Source organism: Belonocnema kinseyi, chromosome 2 (assembly GCF_010883055.1).
Source record: "Belonocnema kinseyi isolate 2016_QV_RU_SX_M_011 chromosome 2, B_treatae_v1, whole genome shotgun sequence".
In the NCBI taxonomy this organism is placed as follows: Eukaryota; Metazoa; Arthropoda; class Insecta; order Hymenoptera; family Cynipidae; genus Belonocnema; species Belonocnema kinseyi.
This window is the reverse complement of record NC_046658.1, coordinates 22,420,636-22,442,668: the sequence shown is the minus strand read 5'-3', so window position 1 is coordinate 22,442,668 and position 22,033 is coordinate 22,420,636. Positions and strand designations below refer to the sequence as shown.

The window sequence follows — 22,033 nt, the reverse complement described above, 5'->3', positions numbered from 1 at the left end:
TTTTACGCCTCTGCCAGAAAAACAACACGAGCTATATAGTCAAAACTGTGAACATATGATCGTGACGAGTGTACCAACACAGCAAAACAAAAAATTTAAAACGTGAATGTACGTAGCCCGCGAAAATTGAAAAGTCACTTTACTTTTTGAACACACCTCGTACTACTAGTTGGGTTCACTACTCTATCTTTCGCTATCCCCTACTCTATCCCTTGTGCTCACATGTCCATCTTATTTTATCTTTGTTGTTCACAAATGCCTCTTTTTTCTATCCCAGATTACCCACTATCAACGGTATATCCTTTTGATTTCTATCCATTTTAATCCACACAAAAATGTAGTATTCTTATGTGTTTTGAAAATAACACTATATTTTTAATTCCAAACTCCCGCAAGATAGTATTAAACTAGCAAGGTTTTATATACTTAAAAACAAAATTTCCCAGCTTTACGACTTACTAGTCGAAGTTCGAACTCTGCTAAGACGTCTGTCGACCCTACAGTTACAGGCGGTGCAAATGATTTCTCTTGTGTCTAACATGTGCAGTCAGCCAACTGCTGGGAACCTGCCGGTTCAAAGTCAGAGAAGCATGTCAACTATCGCGCGTCACTAAAGATAGGCGTGGATAATCGGAGCATTTGATTGGATAGAACGACTAGGATTCAAGAAGATAGGGCTATCTCATATAAAAAAAGATTGATTGAATTTGTTATTGCTCAACGGATAGAAGAGGAAAGAGGTAGATAAGTGAAAGATTAATTTAGATAGAAAGATTGGGATGCAAGAAGATAGGGCTATTTTATATTTCAGAAAAGATGCAAATGGATTCACTTGGAAACTAAAATAAGGATTAAAAAAGATAGATGGAACTTAAGATCGCCCAACGGATAGAAACGGATAGAGGTGGATAAGCTGTGGATTTATTCAGATAGAAAGACAGATTCACGAAGATAGGGCTATCTTATATTTCTTAAACGATTTAAGTGGATTCACTTGGATAGGGAAATAAGCAATAATAAAGATAGAGGAAATTTGTTATTATTCAATGCATAGAAAATGATACATGTGGATAAGTCGAGGATTCATTTGGATAGAAAGACTTCAAGATTTAAAGACTTCACGAAGATAGGGCTATCTTATATTTCAGAAGAGATAAAAATGGATTCACTTGGATAGGAAAATAGGAATTAAAAAAGTTAGACGAAATATTAGATTGCCTAACGGATAGAAAAGTATAGAGGTAGATAAGCTATGGATTTACTTAGAAAGAACGAATGAGATTTAAGAAGATAAGGCTATCTTAGAGTTTAGAAAAGATATAAAAAGATTCAATGAGATAAGAAGCTAGGGATTGAAAAAGAAACACGCGATTTTGGATTGCCTAACGGATAGAAAAAGATAGGCGTGGATATGTGAAGAATTCATTTGAAAAGAAACACTATGATAGGGATTGGGAGTGGAAAGAAAAGGATACATGTAGATAAGTGTCGGATAGACATGGATAGCAAGATTGGGATTCAAAATAATAGAGGTGATTAAAGATTTGATAAAAGATAGGAAATGATCAAAGAGATAGACCTGGGATTAAGATGGATACATTTGTTCTTTCCATTTCAATCTTAAAGATAGAAACTTATTCAAACAGATAGATACTCTATCCATTTACTTCCAGCAGGGAAAGTAACAAAATATATGATAAATAAATCCAGGATATTGCCGATTAAAAATGGAATATATTACACACCTGACACTATACAATGGATATTCTGTGAGTGATGTAAAGGGGAAATTAGCATTAGAATATTATTTAAGTCTTCACGTAGATTGTACCAGACAAACCCAAATATTAGCGACGTAATTTCAGTTAAGGAAAATGATAAAAGAAAATTGGAAAAACAAAGTTTTATTCTGAGACTGAAATGGGTTTAAATTGATAATTTGAAAGAGGAATGTCTTTTCATTTATTGCGCCAATTTTGAGCTTTTACTTATTGGATTAAAAAACTAGAGAAGGTATTGAGCGGATATCAAAGATATTCGGGCTGAAATTTTGCCTAAAGTGATGTGTTGTCTTGTAACCGAAGATTGTCAGCTTGAAGATTTCAAAAAATGTCAAGGAGCTAGAGGAATTACGCTTCAATCTGTAGGACTTTTAGCGGAAACTGGTTCAGATAATATTGTTTTTGCGATTTGGAATAAAGGTGACTTAGAAACGAGAAGAACCTCTGTTGACAGTTCTGTCAAAGAGTTAGCAACCTGGACAGAAAAAGCGAATATTCACATATGTGTGAAAAAAATTCAAAAAGAAGAAATCAAAGAGGAGAAATCAAAGAGGAGAAAGATCGCACTTCTCAGTGGACGATATCTGCAACAATATACAAATCATTCTTTATCATAAGTAATAAATTATTTTTATTATTGCACATTTTACTTAAAGAAATAATTTAACAATTCAGTGTGATGCAATTCGAACTTATCATTCGACAAACGTTCAGATATCGATATTTACTTGTGTTTGCTATCGAAGTGCTGAAAGTTAAAGTTTTGCGGTAGTTTCCGATTAGAAGAAGCATGATTCTGCACACGCTTTGTTGACGATGGATCGCATTGTGAAAATTATAGAAGTGGATCTTTTCGGTAACTGGCCGTAGTAAAGGAGCATCTGATGGCGTTGGCGCCTTGGTAAAACATTTTGCAACTAATTATAACTTAAAGAAGTCTCATCTAGAATCTATAGATGATGCCGTATCCTTTGTCGTAAAAGTGAAGATGTATACTTGCGCCATTAATCTAATACCGCTTTCACTAGAGGAAGTTGCCTGTTTTCGAGAAGAAAAGAAAAAAGAGTGGAAAAAAGTTCCAGAAATTACTGGCAGTCAAAAGGCCCCTGTCTGGAAATTAGAGTTAGACAAAATAACGACAGTAAAGTATACGTTGCAAATGCCTCCAGACTTCCATGAAAAGAAGTAACTGTGTCCTCGAAGGGGATGAAGCACAAAAATCGGAACAAAAAATCGGGAAAAAAATGTTTTCCTATAAGAAGGAATAGTTCAGCGAGGACGAAACTCACAGGATATGTTGACCACATTGCGATAAATTTACACAAATAAAAAATTTAGGGTGGCCTTCTTGAGAAAATTGACTTTTTACTTTATTTTCGAAAAATTTAGGCTAATTTAATATTTTTAAACTTTTAAAAATTTTCTTGGTGGATTTTAAAAGAATTTAGCTCTCACTAATTGCTCCTGCAAAGAAAGGAAAATTAGGTCAATCGATTCCCAAGATACAACTTTTAGTTTTAAATCGTGATTTTTTACATAATTCATCTGAATATTCATGTAGCCCTAAGTTCATGAACAAAATTTTGCGATCAAAAACAAAACCAAAAATATTTGTCTAATATTTTGCCTTAGAAAACAATACATTTCAGCTCCATACAATTCCGTGACATCACCAGGGTCAGATTGCCCGATTTCATGTAAAATCGGTCACTGGATACTTAAAGTGTTAAAAACCTTCTTAAATTATAATCTGCTGTTATTTTTGAACTCATCTTCTTTTGTGCAGGTTAGAAGGCATCATAGCGTCACGCGATATGAACTCAACAATATTAAGAGAATATGTGAAAGCGTAAAAAGCATTGGCGATTTAAGTCTCCAGCAAGCTGCCAGAAAATGCCCGAGAATCCTGAATAATGAGGCAAAGAATATTACGGCAATATTAGCTTATTTTCGACAGATGGAGATACGTGGATCATTAATATTAAAATGTTTGCGAATTTTGACCTTACGTCCTGATATAGTCATTGAAAGAATGAACAATATACTAAGTAACCCAGCTCTCACAATCTTCCGAAATCATTCCAGATTTTTATATTTGATTTTTGCTTACGATAAACTCGAAGAACGTTTAGAACTTTTACATTCAATGAACTTCAATTGCATGAGCTTAGGTGCACTAATCACGTCTACAACACAACTTCAAAGGTAAAGCCTATTTAATTAATTAAATTTTTTCTGAGTTAATAAGTTCCTTAAAATTTATTTTACACTAATTGATGTTAAACTGGAATTATTTAGAATGTATGCGGATGGATGTGATTTGTCGAATAGACTAGACGTGGAAGCCTTCTTAGATTACGAATTTCCGCCTCAAGGTGCAGCTTTTAAGAAAGAACTTCAAAAGAATCCAAATTGGTTACACGTTCCATTGCAACAAATTTCTCAATCATTGCAATACCTGAAGCAATACTTCTCAGTGGACGATATTTGCAACAATATACAAATCATTCTTTATCACAAGTAATAAATTATTTTTATCATCTCACATTTTACTTTAAGATTGGCCACTGAACTGGAAAGTTGGGGAAAATGTTGTCAATTTTTGCCTTTACTTTTTAATAAATAAACAATTTGCGAACACTTATAATATTTTAGAGAGATAGTTCATCTGAAACGTAGCAAATTAAAAAAATAATAAAAGTACAAAGTTCAGACAGCGCAGTGGAACAATGGGTCGCTGGGATTTACAGTCAGAAACTTTTGAATCATAAATTCAAATGATCTACATCTGCGAGATTTTAATAGTGCATCATGATGCAGGTGCGAGAAGTTGGTGATTATTCACAAATGTGAAGTTCACATCCCGCGCGAAGCGAGGGTGGCAAATGTCACACAAATAGGAATCACCAACCCCCACGCGTATCATATAATATTTTTATATAAAATATATAAAACCGCAGTATCTTATAATTAAAAAGAGGTTGCGATTATTTCTGGAAATTTGAATCCACGTTCCTTTTGGTATATAGACAATCTAAGTGTAGGTATATATGTAAATGGTCAAGTGAGCAAATTCTTCTTTATCGACATGATTTGTTTTGTTACGACACACTTAATAGAAAATAACTGTTAACTGAAGTTCTTATTTTCTTTTATGTAGCCCGTAATTTAATAATAAGTTACAATAAACACAAATAGGTTCTTGTTACGTTTGCAGATTAATCACTTAACTTCACCACCTCTTTTATTTTTAGTAGAAAAGGGGCGCATACGTAATATTTGTTATGACAATAGAAACCTAATTGGAAAAGAAGATGCGGAAAATTTTCCCGGGGTGGCTTCGAAGGAATCAACCTTGCAAGCGGAAGTTTCAAACTGTGCCGAAAGCTGAATGGCACCTGGGTTAGGTGTTTCGAAGATGACTCTGGCATATCGAGCGACCTGTCAGAGTACGCAGCCTTATCTTTGCATGAGGGGCTCTACTCTTTCCCTAGTTTCTCGTGGGAACAACAAAAATAACACCAAACATAGTTCTAGTAAGTGCGGTTCAAAGCAATAGAATGCGCAGGGCTCCCGACAATGGGTCGACCTACAATGCCGACCACTATAGAGCTGCAGGAGCCAATGAAGATGGAGTCAATGCGATGGATCGGCAGAATCTCGAGGCTTTTAGTCTCTCGGAGCGACTCAATCACGACATGCTGGAGTGCTACTAAGCGACTGTGGCCCCTGAACGAGAGGGTTACGTGGCCCGACTGCATGCTCTGTGGGGCGAGAAACACACAGAGCTATCGCACTTTTCGCATTAACGTCTGCGAAACTATGCTAAACGGCGGAGCGAGTATTATACCAAAGCCAGAACAAGCCGGCAACAGAGAAAGAGGAGGCGATACTAAGACCAACCGCGGGCAGGAGTCCGGTAGGGGAAGACAGATGATTCATGACTCGGAGAAATATCAACATCTAGGTTTCTTTCAAGCCTGGAGATCTGGCTGAAAAGAATGAAGAGCTTCGTGGAGATTTCCCAAGAATCCGACGTCTGGAATATCAATTGCTGTATATAATTTTGGCCGCTGCGAACCGTTGAACAAAACCAACGGTTGATCATAAGACCAAAAGGAGAATACATCAACTCGTCACAAAGATAGGCTGGGCAAGAGTGTACACATCCCGCATTCAGTGTGCGATTGCCTAATACCATCTGGCAGGAATTTAATCGCCAAGGTTCGAAAATTCGCGCAAACTCCAAATTCGCTACCGCACACTTAAAAAGTCAAAGTTGCTGACCATTAGGCAGCATATTGTTGAGAGAATATGGATACTATCTGACGCTAAGAGAAGTCCCGAGCGGAGAGAGAGGTGGGTAAGAGAAAACCAACAGTTTATCTCTGACCCATCTAGACTCTACCAAGGCCCTCCATATACTGTCGACTATCCGTCCAAACCTGAGGAGGTCGAAGCATTTTGTAGAGCAGTCTACGAAGTTCAGCATAGAGTGGGCGAAGACTCAGAGAACATAAATACCTTCAAGGAGCTGTGTGATGCCCTTATAACACCTGAGAAAGAATGCCCATCCATCACTACCAAGGAGGTGAAAAAAGTATTAAGAGGTATAAATAACTATTCCGCTCCGGGACCAGATGTTATCAAGACCTTCTGGTAGAAGAAGTTTCCTTCAACCCATCAGCATCTAGCCCGTATTGTCACCTCATATTTAAAGTTGGAAGAGCCGATTCCGCAGTGGTTAGTGGAAGGGCGCACAGTACTTCTGCCGAAAATGGGCAACTTACCTAACCTGAAGAATTACAGGCCAATCACTTGTCTGAACATGGTGTATAAGATCTTCAGAGCTATCCTAAATGATCGGATTTTTCGGACAATCAGACCTGTGTGGCAAGGAATGTATGAACAGCGCGGCTCAAAGAAAAGCGTAGCAGGGTGTCTGGCGAACCTGCTCATCGATAGATGTGTGTGCAAATATGCAGCGTGCTACCAGCACGACCTAACGATGGCCTGGGTTTTAGACTTATCTGTATTTCGACAAGCTTAAAGGTTCATGTGCACATCGTGAGGTGCATAGAAAGATTGATACCGCTTTGGAAAACCAGATTTACTTACTCATCTGGAAAAAATCGTGTGATATCTAACATGGTCAACTTTCAAAGATATGTCTGTCAGGGCGACACCATGAGCCGACTCCTCTTTCGCCTCACATTATTGCCACTATTTCTAGCAACTCACCACTCCCAGGGATACTTTTCCGGAAAACCTGCAAATTGAAAGCACATGGTTACTCATGTATTTTACATAGATAATTTTCATATCTATGCTAAAAATAAAGAGCAACTACATCTAGCTTTAGTTATTTTTGAACGATTCATGATGTGACGTCTATAAAGGACACTCTCCGAAGCAGATACAAACGTCTCGTCCGGCAGATTTGGTCTTCCGAACTGTCGACGAGGAACAAAGTATCTGCAGTGAACATGCATGCCGTCCCGGTAGTACTCTGTTTATTTGGAGTGGTTACATTGATGAAGAACGAGCTCAGATCCTTGATATCGGGTCTTCTGTACAACATATAGAGTCGCAAGTGGAAGAGACCCTCTCTACTTGAAATGTTCAGGAAGCACGGCATTAGCCTTAATATCGCTCCGCTAAACGGTCATTGTTTGTGTTGCACATTCGAGGCCTGATATAGTTCTCCTTGACTTCGAGAAGCAAACCATGTTCCTTATCGAATTTTCGACACCAGCTGACAATTATAACATATTTTTATCAGTTACAGATGGTATTAATTAATATACAGTTTGTAGCTATAATAGATATATACTTTTACGGATTTATATTATTTTAAAACGAAATTAAACGTATGATACATATATTGGAAAAAATTTCAATAATACTTTAAAGAAGTTCAATGTTTAAATAGTGGCGCAATTTGACAGGCAAAAGATTAATTAGATAAAAATGCTTGAACATTTTTAAATGTTACAAACTTTTTATTGATAGCTTTTTACAGCATTATTTTTAATTGTACGATTTAAATGCATAGTGGATCTTTTGCCTTGAAATTAAATTCACACAGTTTAAAAAATATAATTAATATATACACAAAAAATTCTGCCTTAAACTGTACAGTTATTCAAATAAAATAGAAGGAAACAGTAATATAAGTACTAAATATTTGAATGTAACATACACGATTGCAAATTCCTAAATATTAAACTGCAAACGGTTCGACAACATAGTCTTAAGTTTAAGAGATATATGACCCCGATATTTAAGGCACCCGCTTCCAAGCGACCCATATTAATGTAAGACCTTTTAAAGTTTCCACCCCTCATTTAAATGCGGGGGAAAACTATAAAGCATTCTTCTAGAATTAAGTACGAACCTTCTACATCTTTGCTTATAGTCCGTATGCCTGGTCGTACCTAATCAATTTTTGAAATTTTCCTCTTTTTATGGTATATTTTTTATTTATTTCGGTTAAAACATCATTTAAAAACGTCATTTTTATGATTATCTTCATACATATCAATATCTGATAGTTGCGGTTTTTTCGGCAATTTTTACCTTTCTGTCCCTTTTTCACTTATGTAGGTAATAATTAATTAAAGTTAACAAAAAAGTTGTTTAAACAGTTAATAATTGTTTGTCACTATCTTTTCCTAGATAAGTGCTAGAAAGTTGTTGTTTTTTCTATAATATTTAACTTTGCTTCACCTTCTTATCTATTAACAAAGAATGAGTTAACTTTAGAGAAAACTATATTTTAAATAATCTCTTTCTTTTTTGTGAATATACTTTTCTGAAATAAAACATATCATTAAGAATATGTCTGCAAGTGCTAACACAGTACGGGAAGCAATTTTCTGACTACAGAAAGTCTACCTGATCTAGTGACATGCTATAATCAATTAATTGTTTCCAGTCTTTTTAGTATTAATTTTAGATGTCTTTTTTCATCGTCGACACGTGTTATCTCCAGGACAGGAGGGGAGGGGGTGGCTGATTTTACAATATTTGCAATTCCAAAGTTTTATTTTACTCTTTGCAATAAACTTCTTGTTGTAATCCAAAACAAAACTCTTACACGTCATTTGAAAACCTATAGTCCTTCCACCTACTCCTAATTACGCCATTCTTTGTTTTTGCCTCTTGTGTAAGATAGCTTTTTTTCTTTAAATTATTTTTGTAAACATTGGGAAAAGGGCGACAATAATTCACTTAAAACAACAATGCTATTTGAGAAATAATTGTTGTTGAGGTTGAGTCATTATTTGTTCATAATTAAAAAAGCGATGCTAAGTTAAAGATTTGAGAAAAACCAAAACATTCTAGCACTTATCTAAGTAAAGATAGTTACAAGAAATATTAAAATTTAAAGAACTTTTGTGTTAATTTTCATTAATTATCACCTTGCTAAGTAAAAAAGGGACAGAAAGTTAAAAATTGCCGAAAAAACCGTAACTATCAGGCTTTGATATGTACGAAGATAGTCACTGAGAGTAATAATTCGTTTAAACAATTATTCTTGCTAAATTTAAATAATTAATAAGTCACGCCTAATGAAAAATAGACAAACAGTTAAAAATTGAAGAAAACCGCAATATTCTACCAATTCAGCAAAGATAATATTATGAACAATGATAATAAATTGTTTAAACAACTACTTTTTTATCTTGAATGAATTATTGCTCCACCACAATTAAAAATTTGACAAAAAGACAGAAATTTAAGAAAAATCGCATCTTTCTAGCATTATTCAAGTTGAATATTATTAATAATAATACATTGTTTAAACACTTAATTTTCTTCTAGCATTTTTCTACAAAAATTTTATCAAAAAGAATAACAAATTATTTAAACAAATACACTTGTTAACATTGATAAACTATTACCTGCTTTTAATCAAAAATTGGATAAGTAAATTTTTTTTTTAAAACGTCGACATTTTAACTATTCTATGGTAAAATTGCTTTAAACAATTATTGTAAACATCTAATTATCAGTATGAAATTGTTTTTTATGTGCCAGAAACAATTTCTACTTAAAAAATCAAAAAAAAGTAATAATTAGCGCCAACAACTCGCAACAGTCCTTTTTCACTAATAGGGGTTTTTAAGAACCCTATGAAACAGACTGATTGTGTTGATATTCTGTAAGTTGGATTGGGAAGCAGAGTTTAATGAAAAACCTTTTATTTGGTTATAAGCACTTTAATAAGAATAGAATCGCTAGATACAACGCCTTTTACACGTTCGTTCATAAGGCTCAGCTCGGGCTGTCCGAAACACGAGAGATAAACTAGAGGGCAGCACCGTACAGAGAAAGTAGAGTCAAGCGAGCAGATGGCGCCACACTTAAACTCTAACACTCCCTCCCGAGATTGACACTAGTGACAAAATTAATAAAATACGACAGTAAAATGTTTTATATAGTTCATTAAAATTCAGTCAATAAGTGTAACAAGACTAGTCGCTTGTTATGCAAGTCGTTCTTTCGTTGATTTAACGATTCGTCAAATTTATCATTAAAATAACACAGTCGTCACACCAGTCGTATGTAGGTCATCAGCCCGTCGCGTTAGCGTTCATCCCCTGAAAATTAAATTTCAGTCAATTAATTAGATCAATCAGGCAACCTGTCGTAAATTTCGTTACTTTCGTCAATGTAATCCAATCTTTTATGAATATAATATATATTTAACATTCGTGGTTTACAATTTTGTTACATAGTCTACTATGGATTTCGAAACAAAGAGGCTTACTCAATATGTCCACCAGTTGGCTTTTTAAAGGTTGCGTCTTTATTGTTACAATTGAGCATGTCAGGAAGAAAACTGTTGTTGGTTATTCGAATCAAAGACTTGCTTATGTCAATTAATTCCTAACAAGCCTGACTAATCGCTACATACTCGGCCTCACACGTTGACAGAGCAACATAGCTCTGTTTGCTTGATCTCCATGAGATCATGTCGCCAAACAGTCGTATCACATATCCACAAGTCGAAATTGAGGATTTACATTCCGCGAAACTGGCGTCTGAATAGACCATCGAGTCTTCCCGTCGTCCTAGTAATTTTAAACCTATATTTTTAGTACCCTTTAAATACCCAAACAATCGTTTAACTATGTTCTATTCGTTTTCAGTAGGATTTAATTTATGTCTACTCAAAACATTTACATTGTAAGCTATATCAGGTCGGGTCGAACCAGCTAGGTATAGCAAACTCCCTACTGCCTCTCTATAAGGAAATTCAAGACTTTCCTTGTTTAGTATGTTATTGTCGTCGTTTTCTCTCTGTCGTCTTTCTTGATTGGAAACCTGTCGAGTAATCATTGTGATATTTTGTGGGAACTCGTCGTTAAAACCAAATTTCATTAGTATTTTGTTTACATAGGTTTCCTGAGTTATAGTTCTAACTCTCGTTTCTCTGTTTCTGCATATGTTCATACCTAGGTAATTTTTAGGTTCCCCTAAATTTGACATTTCAAAAGCAGTCGTAAGTCTTGATTTGATTTCTGTTAACTTTTGACTGTCGTTACTAGCTAAGAGTATGTCATCTACGTAAATCGGTAAAATGACTTTCGATATCCCTGAGTTATTAATGAAGAGACAGGGATCATAGTCATCGTTAACTAATCCTAGAAAATTAGGAACTTCTTTTAACTTTTTGTCCCAGCGTTTAGGACTAATTCGTATGCCGTAAATAGCTTTTTAAGCTTAGATACCTTGGACCGTCGTAATCCTTCAGGGATTTTCATTCCATCGGAAATTTCCATAAACACATTGTCTTCTAATGTTCCTTTTAGAAAAGCACTCTTGACATCTAGCTGACATACTTCGTAACTTTTGAAGTTAATTACCGCGAATTACAGTCGTCCATTTCTCGAACTTTTCTAAGGATTTATACTTTTCATCAATAGCCTTAAGCCACTCGTGTTTTTCTTTGAATTCTATGACTTGTTTAAAGTTTTGAGGATCGTTATTTAATGTCGCATGTAAACAGTATAGAGTTTCATCGTTTGTAATGTCTTTAGTGTTCGTAAATTCTTTCACTATTGTTGGGAATTGATAATTGTCCGAAATTGTCGTTCTGTGAAAGAATTTAGCAATACTCGTGTCTATAATTTTCCGACTTCTAGTGCCATAAGGTTCTTGTCCCATCGTTTAAACTGTCTTTTGTTTCTTTTTAGAGTTCTCTCCCTCCGTATTTAACTGTCGCTTAGGAGGTCTACCTTGTTTCTTAATCTCTTCTCCCTCCGTTTCCGAAACCGCACTGTCGTCTTTATCAATACTGTCATTTTCTTCAAATTGTATAATCTTGTCATGAGTTGATTGACTCGATCCAGGAATCGATTTCGTGATTCAAAGAATTTGCCGGATTCCAGATTTAAATACACATACCCGGATCAGGTATAACCTACTAGGATTCCGCGAACTGCTCGCACCGAAAACTTCGAGTCTGGCTTTCTTGTTATCGCCCAGTAAGCCAGACAGCCGAATCTTTGAATTTGATTTATATCGTAATGATAATTTGGGGAAAACTTGCCAAGAGGTTCTTTAAAGTCATTTGACTTATGTGGGGTACGATTATATACATAGACAGTAGGTCCCAGAACCAAGTCTCACATATTTGATGGTAGCTTGGAATCGAATAGAAAAGCTCGTAGCTTTTTCTGCAAGATTTGGTTAAACTTTTCAGAAACTCCGTTATGTTGTGGTGTATCTGAGCAAGCAGACTGTCGTTCAATACCCTCATGAATTAACACGTCGTTAGTGTAACCGCCCATATAATCTGTTCCTTGATCGGATCTCAAGTAGCAAATATTTCGTCCTTACCGAGTAGATTTCGTGAACTTTTAATGAACCGTTCTAGACAGTGACCCGTTCTGTCTTTTTTCTCATTGAATATTCAAGAGCTAGTCGTGAAAAATCGTCCATAAAGACCGAAATATATGGGTAGCCGTAGGGGAATGTAGCAAGAAAGATTTTTCCCATTATATCAGAATGTATAATTTGTAACGTTCGTTCTGCTTTTGTTCGCTCGTTTCGGAAAGGCAATTTTGATAACTTAGTTATTGCGAAAATTTCGCAATCAAGTACACGCAAGTATACAATCGACGTGTGACTCATGCGAGCGTGCCAGAGCATGGAATTATTGTGTTTTATCCTATGGTTGTCGAGATAGATTGGACAGTTGTCGTTCTTAGTCACGTCGAATTTGGGTAATTCGTCTAGGTTTGTTATTTTTCGGTGTGTTATTAGAGTCTCAAAGTCTGAAAATAGTTTATCGTTATATTGCTCTTTTTCTCTAGAAACATTATTGACTATCGTTTCTGAAATACTGTCTTCTTGTAGATCAGTTTATTGAAATTATGTCTGAGAGATTCTCAGTACATATAAGGTAGACGTTTCAACTGTACGTCGACAGCCCTCATCAGTATAAAATGCTTATTTCTACGAAATTTTTCACCTGTATGTTAAATTTAATTTCTTAATTACTGAAATGACTCCGTCTGCTGGACGGACTTAAACAAAGATTGAAATTATTGTTGACATTGAAAAACACACACTTATCACATGCCATCCTTTCAATGTCATCAATAATCGCAATCTTCATTTAAGTCCGTCCAGCATACGGAGTCATTTCAGTAACTAAGAAATTAAATTTAACATACAGGTGAAAATTTCGTAAAAATAAGTATTTTATACTGATGAGGGCTGTCGACGTACAGTCTAAACGTCTACCATATATGTACTAAGAATCTCTCAGACATAATTTCAATAAACTGACGAGTAATTGACTTCCATCTACAAGAATATTATTACCCCTGGTCAACAACTTAACTTCTGATATATGAAATACTGTCTTTCTTAAAAGGACCTACGGTGTCGCTCATTTTTCCAGCAGTCATTTCTATGGGCTTCACTACCTCGATATCTAGATTGTTATCTGTTTGTCGTTTTGTGGTTTTGGACTCGATCGCGATTGCTTGCAATAGGTTGGACTTTGAGATGGGCTTCTTTTTATTTATTTCAAATTCAATTAGCCAATAAGGACTGACATACGTACCCGTCACTAATGATTTGTCAGTCTTAGGATTAAAGATATTCACGCCCTTGTTGTCATTACGAATTACTAAGGCGCTCGTAGCCCGGAATCGACAATAAAGGTCACGTACCTAACGTTTTGATTCACCTGTTTGCGAGTACAGTAATCATTGTCTATAAACTTCCCGTGACAACTAGTGGGTGGAAACGACTTTCTGTGATGTTTAACGTAGCTATTTAGGCAGGACGTTGAAATTGTATTTCTAAGACAACACATATTTTTATTAGTTGTTTCTTGGCAATTCGCGAAGTGAATTTTAGGACAATTGCTAGTCCCCGTGCGGAAATGATCAGGATTATTATTTTTGTTAAACTTTTCGCGGTCGTAGTGTTTATTCACATATCGTTTAGCATCGCAGCCATTTCGTTTAAGGAATTTTTTGTTTTGAAAGTTCTTTTTACTGTTAAATTGTTTTCTATTTTTCGAATACAGATAACCGTCGTACTTCTCGTTTTATTTGTAATTGTTATTATTGTTACTTTTTTACCTGTTTGATTTCTAGTCATAACTTCAATTGATTGAATTTCAGGTAACTGAAATATTATAGGTTTCTAAAAAGCGTCTCGTTTTTCGTCGTCAGTTAGCGGGGTAAGATCATAAAATTGTATCGTGATTTGTCACTATTTCTTCAAAGCGTTCTAGAAAATTCATTGCTGTTTCCTGGCCCGTATTATATTGAATTGAGTACAATTGTTTCCCGACATTAACACTCGTTGTACTTACTTCACATCTTTTAAGCTCTCGTAATTTCTTTAGAATTTCAACAGTATCTTTAAGAAGTAATATTTTAGTATGGTAAAATCTGTCTACTCTGTTAATTATAATATCTCGAACTTTGAAAAAGTGTTTTTCTTTTTTGTATCGATACCTTCAGGTGGGGTAACTATCGTGTGTAATATATGTAACAGATCGGTAACTCTCAACTCAGAAGCTAAAAACTCGTAAAAATGTTCAAAAAAAGTTCATCTAAATTAAATTCTTCAGTATGAATGACTGTTTTACGGGTTTATTCCGATTTAAACTGTCATTTTCAGTTGTTCTTTTTAAACTCTCGTTACTAATTCTAGTGCACGTGTCACTGCCAACAGGGGTACTGTCGTTTGTTGTGGTTGGTGACGTATATGTAAGGCTACTGTTTGGAGAAAGGGTCACATTAGATTTAATTGTAGGCCCTTTCACCCCGACCTGATCAGCCTCTCGCATTTTGAGCCGCATATTTAGGTTTTCCTGAGTCTTAGTGTGTAGGTTCATCGTTACAAACATCATTTTCTCTAGTTTCTTAATCTTTTCATGGATTCTAACTTCGATCTGTGCGTGATCGAACTCAGGCTTCGAACCGTCGCGGCGCCTCGCTGACCCTCGTTACCGTCATCCAATGAAGTGGCCACACTGTCGTTTCTCCCCTTTCCCTCACCGTCGTTCGTTGCAGGTTCGTTCGTGACAGTTTGACTGTCGTTGGTCTTCCTGTCGTTTTCGTTAATGTCGTTTTCGCTCCCATAATGCACACGTCCTAACAATCTTTCCTCGTCTGGTTTTGGTTTGTTTTGGGGGTTTAGAAGTTTAGCGTTTGCCTCTTTCTACTCCTCTTTCAGATTGGCTTTGGATAGACGGGATTCAAATCGTTTTATAATTCTGTATTTTGACCGCCATTCATAGTACTATCATCGTAAAGACTGTGTTATGACTTTTAACTTTGAGTACTAGAACTTGCTTTAGAACTGTTAAGACCGAACATAAGTAAATACCGTTCTAAGCAGTTTGTCCTTTTACACCCGTTACTATCGTGTGCCAAAGTCATAAGCTTAGTTGTTTTTGAATTCTTGGAAATGAACACAATTTCCTCTTATTCAAACAACCCAAACAAGGAGATATGTATGTCAAGTTAAAAGAGCTTATTCAGATAATTATTTAAAATTTATATTTTCTTTTTCGTTTAAGTCCCTCGTTTTTAATAATTTTGCCAAATAAATTTTCTTTAAATTTTAGTGACACGCAAAAATACATCAAAACACGCTAGCTATGTTCTGATTCCTTGAGGAATGCATTGCATAGATTGGAGAGCCGTTACACAGTCGTTACTGTCGTTTCAGCTGATATATTTTAATTATGTAAATACTTATTTAAGTTTATTGTAACATAAATAAAGACATACTCAACACGATTTTCTCGGCGGTTGAGAATGCTATCGACAATATGTCGTTGGCCGAAACATACATGCATACATTTTATTCCACCTTCCATTTTTATTAAATTTTTTAATTGGCTTGTATTGGAAACAAATATATACATATATATTAGGGGAGTCCACAAATGCATGGCAAAATTTTTTTGCATTCTAGAGGGCAGCGACCCCACCCACATTTTATTCCAAATCCGAAAAAAGAAATTCCTTAATTCTTTTTTTTTTATTGTAACAGGTGCCGGTTTTGACTTGAAGTTTCCCATGTAAAATGCATGGTAAAAATCACTTTTTTGAGTTTTTAGAATAATTTTTTAGGGGTTGAAAAAATTTAACGGAAAAGTATGGGGGCCTGTAGAGAATTATCTAACGAAGAATTTCATCTATCAGACATATGGGTTTGACACCCGTAACGCACCCCCACGAGTACCTGAAAACTACCCTTAAAACCAAAAATGTCAATTTTTCTTGAAATTGACCTTTTGAACACTGTATTGTCGTATTTTTTACCTAAATTATTAATATTGGTCTAGTGGATATATTTATTATCATTGGTTATTTAATCTTCAATTATTTAAACAAATGGAATTTGTTTAAATAATTTTTTTTCCTTAAAAATTCGTTTTTCCCCCTAAAAATTATTACTATTAGTCTAGTAGAATATTTATTAACATTCGTTAATTAATGTTTTATTATTTAAACAAATGGGATTTGTTTAAACCATTTTTTTCGAAATGTTGTTTTTTTTCTACAAAATTATTACTATTGGTCTAGTGGAATATTTATTAACATTAGTTCATTAATTTTCAACCGTGGAAACAAATGGAATTTTTGTAAATAATTTTTTCATTAAAAATTATTAATATTCCTTCACTGGAATATTTATCAACATGTTTGATTAATTTTATTGAAGAAAAAATTTTAATCAAAATTATTACTTAAATATTACTGATAAATTAATAATTATTAAATTAATTATTAATTGCTTATTAATTATTACTGATAAATATTTCACTAGATCAACAGTAATAATTTTTATTTAAAAAAAAATCGAAACGAAATTATTCAAACAAATTCCTTTTGTTTAAATTATTGAAAATGAATGACCTAATGTTAATAAATATTCCACTAGACCAATAGTAATCATTTTTAGGGAAAAAAGTAAAAAAAAATTATTTAAACAAATTCCATTTGTTCAAACAAATACAAATTAATAAACCAATGTTATCAAATATTCCACTAGACTGTCACTAATAATTTTAAGGGAAAAAAATTTTGTTCGAAAAAAATTGAAACAAATTCCATTTGTTTAAATAATTAATAATTAATCAACCAATGATAATAAATACTTCATTAAAACAATATTAATAATTTTAGGTAAAAAAAGACAAGAATACAGTGCTCAAAATGTCGATTTCCTGAATAATTGACATTTTTTGTTTTAAGGGTTGTTTTCAGGTGCTCGTGGGGGTGTGTAAGGGGTTTCATATCCATATATATGATACATTAAATTCTTCGTTAGATAATTCTCTACAGGCCCCCATACTTTTCCGTCACATTTTTTCAAACCCTAAAAAATTATTTCAAAAACTCAAAAAAGTGATTTTTCCCATGCATTTTACATGGTAAATTTCAAGTCAAACCCGGCACCTGTTGAAATAAAAAAAAAAAATTAAAAAATTAGGAAATTTCTTTTTTCGGTTTTGGAATGAAATTGGGGGGATCGTTGCCCTCTAAAAAATAAAAGCCTTTTTGAGCCAACCTAATATACATCTATACATACTGTAACATAATTTAACTTTTCGACGTTATTTATTTTTCAAAAAATTTTTTTTCAGTAAAATTGGATTCTCTATAAAAAATTATCTAATGATTTATTAATTCAATAGTGTCGCTACATCGTAGTTATAGAAATGTATCTAAAACTGTTCGATTTCTCAACGAATCTTATTTTCTCTGTTCAGGAAATTGGTCCCGAATATTTGCATCGGCACCACTCCTGATAGAATTTACAACTGAAAGTAAATATTTTATTAGACTCTAATTATAATTGAATTTTTAATTTTTTTTCTATGATAAAAATGAATATGTGGGATCACAGAAGCGAAAGGAGAATTTCTCTTTTAAAATTAATGTAGCTTTTCCTCAAGCTTTAAATTAAAATCTTCGGCCTAATCATTCAAGATATTTTTGTATCTAAGAAATCCCTCTATTGAATCCTAATTGTCTAACCCTGGCTAATTTAATTCTGACTGTCCAGGATTTAGCCTTTTAAATTTAATTGTTTTTACTCTTTTCTTTAAGCTTTATACAATTTCCAAATAGTTATGGATTTTTGATATCATTCTGGGATTTAATTCGATTTTCCCAGAATTCAAAAATCCACATATTGAAATTAGTGAATCGTCTTCACTTGATTTTAGGGCATTCTAGAATCTAGAATCTCATTTGGAATTATCTCCCGAATGACAACGGGTTGAAAATCCTACTCAAATTTTTAAAAATGTTAGAACACTGACAAATAAAGAATTTTTCACTGGCACAGATTTCAATCAAATAAAAGTATTTGTCATTATTTTCGAACCTTATAGACCAGGTTCTTAATCTCCCGAATGAAAACGGGTTGAATACGAACTTTATTCATTGTTCTCAAAAATTGACAATTCTAATTTATTTTAAAATATGTGAAAACATTTGAACAATTTAAAAGAATTTATCATTCTCGTATAATCTTTTTTCTTACACTTAATAATCATTCTTTTACTCAAGGATATTATTCCCCTGTTAAATCCTGGACGTTCATAGCAGGAAAGAAAAATCTCTTTTCAAACCTACGGAATGCTATTAATTTATCTCGAACGAGTACCGAGTTCGTTTTCGCGGCCTCGCAGAAGAAGCTGCTCGTAGCGGTGCTGAGTGAAGAGTGTTCTCCCTCGATCAGTCCTCGTATCGTGTAGGTCTCTCCATTCATCAGACCCGTTCATCCTCTCTATTTCATTGATGAATGCGCACGCAATTATCCATTTTCTTTCAATTAGATCTCTTTTAATGTAACAGCTACATTATTAAAATACATATCATTCTTTCGGTTATGAATTCATGAGCGGTCATTCAGTAGCGTAATATAAATATTGGTCTTCCATTCCGAATTTATTATTCTATTTTTATTTTAACAAATATTCTAAACGGCTTCAATACATACATATACATAGTACACAAAAAGAGAAACATTCTTGTTAAGTAAAACTTATATTTTTGGATATTTCGGTCGTTCTTGAGAATTGATCGGAAATCAGTATGGTGCCTATGTGGGTGTTCCGCCACACCACCGAGAACGGTCCCGTCGACTGGCTCTGGCCGCCCTTACCGCATGAGAAACACGAAACCATTCGTCCATTGTTTTGTTCTTGAAAATCTGTCGCGTCTATGATGCCGAGTTTACTAAACAAGCGAGAGAGAACTAAAGCTATCGCACTTTTCGCCCCAACGTCTGCGAGACCATGCCGAACTTCTCCAAAAAAGGGGCTATGTAAGCGGAGGGTTTCTTCTCCGACAGCCAGAACAAGCCGGCAACAGAGAAAGAGAGGCGACACTAATACCAACCGCGGGCAGGCATCCGATAGAGGAAGAGTGATGCTTTATGACCCGGAGAAACATAAACACCCATGTTTCTCTCAAGCCAAAAGATCTGGCTAAAATGGATGACGAGCTTCGTGGTCATTTTTCCGAAGAATCCGACCTCTGGACTAGCAATTTTTGTGTGTATAATGCAGCGAGAGCTTTGGCCGATGCGAACCGTAAAGCAAAACCGACGGTTGATTATAAGACAAAAAGACGAATGAATCAAGTCTCTATAAAGATAGGCTGGGCGAGGCAGTATGCGTCCCCCATTCAGTGTGTGATTTACTATATATTATCTGGAAGGAATTTTACAGCCAAGGTTTGAAAGTTTGCGCGCTAACTCCGGATCCGTTATCACACACTTGACAAGTGAAATATACTGACCATTAGGCAGCATATTGTTGCGAGAACACGGATACTATCTGACGCTAAGCGAAGTCTAGAGTGGAGAGATAGGTGGTTCAGAGAAAACCCACAATTTCTCTCTCACCCATCTAGATATTTCAAGACCCTCCAGTTACTGTCGACCACCCCTCCAAACCACAGGAGGTCAAAATATTTTGGAGAAAAGTCTACTAAGTGCAGTATAGACTGGACGAAGACTCAGAAAATATAAATAGCTTTAAGGAGCTGCGTGATGCCCTCATAACACCTGTTCAAGAATGCCCACCCATCACTACCGAGGAGGTGAAAAAAGTATTAAGAGTTATGAAGAACTATTCTGCTCCGGGACCAGATGGCATCAAGATCTTCTGGTGGAAGAATTTTCCTTTAGCCCATCAGCAGTTGGCCCGTATTTTCACCTCATATTTCCGTAAATCTACATCTCACGCCGTCAGGGTAGTCGTCGAATATTGAGTCTTGAATGTCTTCACAACAAGATTATTCTGGGTATAGCACGTACATTCGCAAATCTATCAGACATATGGGTTTGACACCCGTAACACACCCCCACGAGTACCTGAAAACTACCCTTAAAACCAAAAATGTCAATTTTTCTTGAAATCGACCTTTTGAATACTGTATTGCCGTATTTTTTTACTTAAATTATTAACATTGGTTTAGTGGATATATTTATTATCATTGGTTATTTAATCTTCAATTATTTAAACAAATGGAATTTGTTTAAATAATTTTTTTGCCTGAAAATGAAAATGGTCAGGAAGCACGAAGACGCGGGCAAAGGAGCGTTTTTGTACAAAGCGTCAGAGTAGGTTGCTGAAACACTCGGACTTAACTTCAGCTTTAGGGGTGTGATCTAACTTTTGCTTTCCTTAAGTCACTCGGATTAAAGTCTGGCAAAGTAGTCTTCATTTTTGCATGTCACGAGGGTGTCATTTCCACCGTAACATGCTTTCGCCACATTTTGAGCCAAGGCATTCCCGATGATAGCTGCAGGGCGTGCCATGTACACCCCGAGCATTTAACTCACATACTATCTGGTTGTCCAACTCATGCGAGAACTACCTACATTCAAAGGCACAATGCGGCACTAAGAGTGCTTTATTACCATCTCTGTCACTCTTACGGCATTAACCTTAATATCACTCCTCTAAACGCTCCTAGGGAAATCGAGTTAATTGTCGAGAATGGGAAGTGCCACATGTACTGGAACTTTATATTCTCGACAACTGTTTCTGTTGCACACTCGAGGCCAGACATGGTTCTTCTTGACTTCGAGAAGCGTCCTTGTCATCGGCGCTCTTGGAGGTGCCAATCTTTCACTCGTTAATAGCCTGAAAAGCATCCCTGCGTGTCAACAATATGCTAAAACACTTGCGGGAAAAATGCAAAAGGCGGTAGTTCTTGGATCGCTCCGTGTTCTCAGGGTGCACGAAACTTTTGCCGGATCGTCGTATTGATTCCGATCTCATGGTCGTGAGACGTGGTTGTGGCTCAAATTTTACCGCGATTTCGCTGGGAGCGGGTACAATTTTTCACACTAGCACCCGTTCCCGGTGAAATCCATAAGCTTCTAATAGATCGCCGTGTAAGCTAGTTTTTTGACCGACACCTCAACATTTCACATTGTCTAGGTCTAGACCCAAGGACAACCGCCTTCTGCATTTTTCCCGCAAATGTTCTAGCATATTGTTGACACGCAGGGATGCTTTTTAGGCCATTAGCAAGTGAAAGCTTGACACCTCCAAGAGCGCCGATGAGAAGGACGATCGGTTTAACAGAATATTCCGGGTACAATCGTTGCAACTCCCTTATAAGGTCTCGATACCTCCCTTTCTTTTCATTCTCCTTGGCTATGATGTTTTTATCAGCTGGTGCCGAAAATTCGATAACGAACATGGTTCGCTTCTCGAAGTCAAGAAGAAC

The 22,033-nt window shown here is 35.4% G+C and overlaps 1 protein-coding gene across 1 annotated transcript in view; it reads left to right on the top strand.

The window, feature by feature from the left end:
* LOC117182597 (transcription termination factor 5, mitochondrial) overlaps positions 1 to 22,033 on the top strand; it is a 194,315-nt gene that overhangs the window by 120,684 nt on the left and 51,598 nt on the right. Inside the window, exons 5-6 of the mRNA XM_033375691.1 lie at positions 3,568 to 3,986; positions 4,080 to 4,301. Coding sequence (XP_033231582.1) covers positions 3,568 to 3,986; positions 4,080 to 4,301 — 641 coding nt within the window. The remainder of the gene's footprint in view (positions 1 to 3,567; positions 3,987 to 4,079; positions 4,302 to 22,033) is intronic.